At 39.7% G+C, this 6,325-nt stretch overlaps 2 protein-coding genes across 4 annotated transcripts in view; both read right to left on the reverse strand.

Moving 5' to 3' along the window:
* Nucleotides 1-1,690, reverse strand: part of vps13a (vacuolar protein sorting 13 homolog A) — a 46,373-nt gene extending 44,683 nt beyond the window's left edge. For 2 of the 3 annotated variants that reach the window (XM_020656445.3, XM_065951411.1), the window contains exon 1: nucleotides 1,558-1,685. In XM_020656445.3, the coding sequence (XP_020512101.2) occupies nucleotides 1,558-1,657 (100 nt within the window). In that variant the 5' untranslated portion in view covers nucleotides 1,658-1,685. Of the gene's footprint in view, nucleotides 1-1,557 lie in introns of all 3 variants that reach the window. The other variant, XM_065951419.1, reaches the window with a different exon arrangement.
* Nucleotides 1,691-3,730: 2,040 nt separating this feature from the next.
* Nucleotides 3,731-6,325, reverse strand: part of LOC110001037 (C2 calcium-dependent domain-containing protein 4C) — a 2,953-nt gene continuing 358 nt past the window's right edge. Inside the window, exon 2 of the mRNA XM_029281771.2 lies at nucleotides 3,731-6,325. This exon is cut by the window's right edge and continues 45 nt beyond it. Within this exon, the coding sequence (XP_029137604.1) occupies nucleotides 5,135-6,325 (1,191 nt within the window). The 3' untranslated portion in view covers nucleotides 3,731-5,134.

Below are 6,325 nucleotides of genomic sequence, written 5' to 3' on the forward strand. Positions count from 1 at the left end.
AGTTTATGATCTCAATATACATCAGATATGTGTGTTTAAATATAAATACATGTTCGTACCTTTTTCTTTACCATCATCATTTCAGCATTTTTTTTTTTTTTAAACTGAATTCCCAGATTCATTCATATTCTACCAGACAGATTGATCATCTTCATCTTCCTTTTTATAAAACCAAACACGGTCAGTTTTCAGATATCGTGGGCTACAAATATGGAACTCAAAAAAGTTTTCAAACTTTCGATTATATAAAATATATTTATTTTCTTTTTTTTTCCCCATCAACTCACTCATTTCACTCCATTTTTAATTATAGCGGCTTTCCTGAATATGAAGCCGCTGAGAGGCTGAGGTTGGGTCTAATATCTTGTCCAACGTGCTTGCAAAAGAATACTGTGATACATAAAAAATAAGTTTGACTTTTTTTATTAATGTAAAAAAGATAATCAACTTAACTTGTACTAACGTGCATTAACTCATAATCACAGTGAACCAGAAACAATAGCGGTCAACAAAAAAATACAGCAACCCGGCTCAACCCCTCTCCTCCACTGAGAACAAAAAGTGAACAGGTGAGTTAAATCAACATGTGACCCGACATCCCCCCAATCAACACAATCCTAATAAATGATATAATAATCAATAACCCAAAACACCAGCATATAACAAACTACCTTAACCTTAAATAAACACCACAAAGATAATTATACCCATCCACGGCTCCAACATTAATAGATTAATGTCTGTTTCATTTAGCTGATGGAGGGTTAACATTCTCAGTCTTTCTATTGTATACGTGTGTAAGTGTGTGTGTATGAATACGTGTGTAGGTTACTGTACATGTGCTCATATCTAATTGTGTAATTGGATTTGTTTATTTGATTTATTTGTCTCTTAAGAGGTGAGGTCCCTTCCTGACACACCTTTTATATTTTTGTTAATCCTATTTTGATCTCTTCTTACATGTGTGCTAATGAATAAATAAAATACTATAACACCAATACTAATAAGCCAAATACAATTAGGTTTTATGGTGCGACACTTATCTTAATAACATGTAATTAAACACTCAGTGGAGTTACAGGTGTTATTGTCCTGACAGGTTTGGAGTTGTAACAAGTTGGCACACATCAAACTGTGGCCCTAAAACATCTCCTCTAATCCCATCCTCCATCCGGACAGTGTACAAAGCTGTTCCCTGCAGACTTTCCTTATAAGCTTGTAGAAAGGTTTCAGAATGACACAAACTGGTGAGTCATAAATTGAGTTTATGACAAGGTGTGACCACGAACTCCCATGAGCCTCACAGTAAGAAGAAAAAAGCGGGTTTGTTAAGAATAAAGAGAATAAAGCAGTCATAAATGAATAATGCTTTATGTAAACTAACACCCGGCTGCACAAACGTGCTCACATTTGACATTGTTGGATAATTTAACAGAATGCAAACAGCTGAGGGAGCCTGACACGCACACGGCTGGTGGCTAGCGTCTATTAGCATCGGCTACCTAGCATTTTGAGACGAGCGAGTCCCACTAAATGACAGTCAACAAGTTCAGTTACCTCCCCAGATGCCGAGTTTCAGCTGCGAGCTGTCGAGGTTCACAACGTAGTCCCCTAAAAACCGGTTGAGGACGTCAACCACCAAGCTTTCGAAGACCATTTTGACGCGACTCTCATCTACCTGTCACCATGTTTACATCCTTCAGGACTCGCTCGCCTCAACGTTACGGCGGGCGGTGCTATGACGTCATGACGTACCTCCAATTAAAATCAGCGCAACTCAATTCAATTCAAAAAAACTTTATTTGGGGGCACACGGCGCAGTAAATTAACAACAGTGCGAGTACGAAACATTTTATCGATTTAAATACAACTTAAAGCTTAAACTTAAATTAAAAACACAAGTAATAACAGTACAAATAAATGTACTGTTATCTATGAGTAACAGCTACTTATGCACATGGACCATCCATAACACTTTTTTTTTTATCCTGGCTATGTTTTGTGGGCTCATGTTTTTTGTATGGGTGGGATGTGTATGTATATATGTGTTGTGTGTTTGTGTGTATATATGTGTTGTGTTGTGTGTTTGTATGTATGCTGGCTGCTGGAACACCTAAATTTCCCTGCTGGGATGAATAAAGTTTGTCTTATCTTATCTTATGTTTATCTTAATATAAAAGAGTAGATATGAGTGGACAGTGATCGGACTAACAGAAACAGAACTATGTGCAGTAAACGATAAATAAATATATATATATACAGAGCTATGTGCAGGTAGGCTAAATAGTAGATACTAAATGATAAGTTATAAGGTGCATGGTGAATAATGGAACAACAGAACTAATATAAACAATATAACTGTAAAGGTAAAAATGAGATAAATAAAGTGACCGTAGTGCAACGATGGATAAGAAACAAGAGGAATAAAGTAACCAGAACTGTATGCATACTCGTCATGTTATTTAAGCCGTGCCTAGGCCTATATAAAAATGAAAAACTGGCGCCATAAAATGCAAACAAGTGCTGAAACGACAACAAAATGCGTGTAGCTTGCCTAAACACCCCAAATATGACCATATCAATGGATTATATTGTCTCTCCGAGTATCAGAAAGGAGACAATTCAGTTTGTCTTACTGTCCCTTCTCATTTTGTTGTCTGTCTTTGAGAGGTAACACCATTGAATGTACTGTTATATTTACAACAACTCGATGGAATCAAAGGGTAAGATAATAATTAGACCGTAAAATATTAAAACAAGCCATTCAAAACTTTGACCTCTTTAGTGTGCCTGACATAATGCCTATGTGTAGAAGATCTCACAGTTTCCCTACTCCTTGTATGAATGCCTCACATCTTAGCTTATAACCGGTGTTACGGTGTAAAGAGTTACCATGTTAACTGGCGACTATCAATTCTACAATTCTACAATTAATTTAGCAGACGCTGTTATCCAAAGCGACGTACATCAGAGAGTAAGTACAACACAAGCAAGGATCTAGAAAAAAGGGAACAATGTCAGTAAGAGCAAACGATCAGCTTTGAGTCTGATTGGACACACAGGTGCTGACAGGAAGTGACCAGAGGCAAAGCACAACATTGAGGGCAGTTCTTGAGAGCTCTAATCAGTATAGAAACCATCTTATAAGTCGTCGTTATCAAACAAAAACCATCGTCACAACCATCATCATCATCAATAATATGGAGACCATCATCATTAAGTTAGTAGGTATTCATCAAAGAGCTGGGTCTTTAGCTTTTTCTTAAAGGTGCAGAGGGACTCTGCAGATCACATGGAGTTTGGAAGTTCAGGTCGATCAGCCTTTGGTTGTTTTAGTCACAACAGATGTGGAAAACAAAGTGTCCTCATGAATGCCTCGTTGTCTAATCATTTGTTCAAGTACATTTTTGACATTATAAGATACAATTAACAAAGAGTCATTCACAAAGATGCTTTACGTTTTCAACATCTGTTGTAACGACGACAACGCATTCGTCGGAGAGTCTTCAGTTTACACGGTAGCTTGTAAAACCGTAACACCTGTGTAGACTTTCGTGTTAATAGGCCCTCGTTTAGTAGGCCTGTTTCTGTACGGATTCTTATTAATATCAAATATTATATCATATATTAAACCTGTTGGCAGTGTATCCCAGCAGCTTTTAGACATTGTGTTGTTGTCTGCCAGCAGAGGGAAGAGACAAGAAGGCACCTTCATGTAATACAAAGTAATTGGTGATCCGTGTCAGGGCAGGTCTTCATTGATTAGTTTACCCACATTTACCCGCTGACTGAGGTAAAGAGAGGAAGTTAAAGGTAAAACAAAGTTCAGTGCCCTTTTGAATGCCTAGGCATGTGAAGACAATACAGTTAAATCCGGACTGATAGGGGACACACCACATTCACAAATTCCAAACCTGTGACTTGATGAAATCAAAACAGTTCCTTGAAATAAAATTTAACAGCTGTTCTCACCAAAATGTAAAGGTATACCTCCGTTTGAATCTCTGATTTTTTTTTGTTTAAGCTCCAAAGCATGTGAAGTCATATTAAAGGGAATATATAACCACTAAACCCCCAAATATCAACATTTAAAAAAGCATAAATGTAGTTAGGAAAGAGGAAAAAATATACTTAGAAAAATTGTGATGTTGTCATACGAAGGAGTTAATATTTCTACTCTCAGTTATCTTGGTTTTAACATGACAAGCAAGCCAATAACATTTTATCGTGCATCTGTGCTGCTTTATCTTAACCATGAAAATAAACACCTTTCCCTTAAAGTTCATGATTCACTTCTTTATTACACTGAAGCTAAAACACACATTTTATTAGTATAACAAAAAAATCGAGAAAGCATTGAGGAACCTTCATGACAGTTTAAAATCAATATTATGAAATCTGCTTGTTATACTGATCACAACTTCTGATAACAAGCAAAATACAAACTTATGTAATCCTGTATCTCTCCATTGTGTTTCATTCTTTAACAAAGGTTTCCTCCTCATTCAACTTGCAGATCTGGAACTTATCTGTGTCACGTGTTTCCTCTGGTGCAGTCAGAGAGTTACATGCAGAACAAGGTAAACCAACACAAACATGCTACATATCACACTGCTGTTTGGTCGGTGGTTGACAAAGCTTTTTGGTGAGGGTTGGACTTTTTGGAGTTTAAGAAATATAACAAACATACATTGAAATCCCTAACAACTATGATTTACATCTTTAAGAAAAACTGCTCCTTGTTACCTAATATTTAATAATCTTGGAACATTTCCAAAAACAGTAAACATTAGTTTAGTAACTAAATAGTCCTGTATTTTACTAAATTTCTTACAATTTATTTTGCAATATTCTGATAATATCAATATGGAATGCTGTTGACAAAATTCAACGTTTTATTCCCATCAGATTTTGCAAAATGTTTGTTTTTTCACTATATTTTTTGGGGCATTTTTGCTTTTATTAGATAAGATAGCTGAAGAGCGACAGGAAATGATGGGAGGAGAGAGTGGGGGACGACATGCAGCAAAGGGCGGAGGTCAGATTCAAACCCATGGAAGACTATTGCCTCTGTACATGGGGCGTGCATCATAACCACTAGGGTATCGGCGCCCTTGCAAAATAGGTTTTTAATCTACCCATGTTTAAGATCGAGTAGCTGAGACAGCGGTGTGGTGATCAGTCCGATCACAACCCCTCTCCTCTGTGCTGCAGCCGCAGGCTTATCCATCACTTTCAACCTGAGCTGCAGCTCCACCAGATCCTCTCGACTGAGCTTTGAGAAGAAGAAATCCTCATTAAACACAGGGCTGCGGCAGTTCCTGATGCTGGTGCTCTCCTGTTGCTGAAGCATCCCGGGGGTCAGACACAGACTCAGCGCACAGTTCAGGGCCCGTCGGTCAGTCTGGTTATATATACCTTCCACAGACATCACACGGATTCTGACTGTGGAAAAGTACGAGTTATTACTGGGGGAGGATGTGGTGAGCTCAGCGAGGAGGTGCACTTTACCTCGCCCGTTCAAAGAGAGGAGATGCTCTCGCTGGTCGTGCAGAGGGAAGGGGACAGACGGGGCTGAGGCCAGAAAGCCTCCCTCTAATTTTGGAGGGCTACTTGGAGAGGTGGTCAGACTTAGAAACCCCATCTTCCTCTTCCACCTCCCTCTATCCTCCCTGTTGTCAATCAAAGAAGGACAGGATGTTGCTCCCTTGAGACGCCCTCTGTAGAGGGAGGATTTCGCGCTGTAGGGTGAACTGAGGGGAGAGGAGTCGCTGGAAGAATGCGTTTCACTTTCTGTGCTTCCCGTCTCAGACAGGCTCTTGCACAAAAACAGAGGGAGGAACCCTGATGAAGTCTTCTTCTGCTGGTACTTCTCCTCTGACAGCTTTGGTGGAACGCTTCTATCCAACATGTAAGCGGGGCACTTTGAGTGGTGGAACAAAGACTCTTTCCTCCGTGTGTTTGGACGCTCATACATCCCGACCAGGCCGTATGCCTCTGCAGAAAACGGCAAGGGCTTCTTCCTTTGTAAAGCCGCCGACGCTTCTCCATGTTTCTTCTTCATATCCTCCTTCCTTGTGGCGTTTGAAGAAGAAGTGCTACTCTTAGGTGTCTGACTGTGCTGCAGAGATGCCATAGTTTCCACTTCCTGCAGCAGGTTCCTCTTGCAAAGCCGCGGCGGCAGGCAGAACTCGGGGATCTTGTCTGGGGTGAGGATGTTGTTCGGCAGATTGTGAGTGAGACTGGCTTTAGAGTCCTCCTCGCTCTTCTCCATGTAGCGACTCAGCTCAAGAGGAATGCTCTCCATGCTCTCCCGGATCTTTCC

Source organism: Labrus bergylta, chromosome 2 (assembly GCF_963930695.1).
Source record: "Labrus bergylta chromosome 2, fLabBer1.1, whole genome shotgun sequence".
Lineage (NCBI taxonomy): Eukaryota > Metazoa > Chordata > Actinopteri > Labriformes > Labridae > Labrus > Labrus bergylta.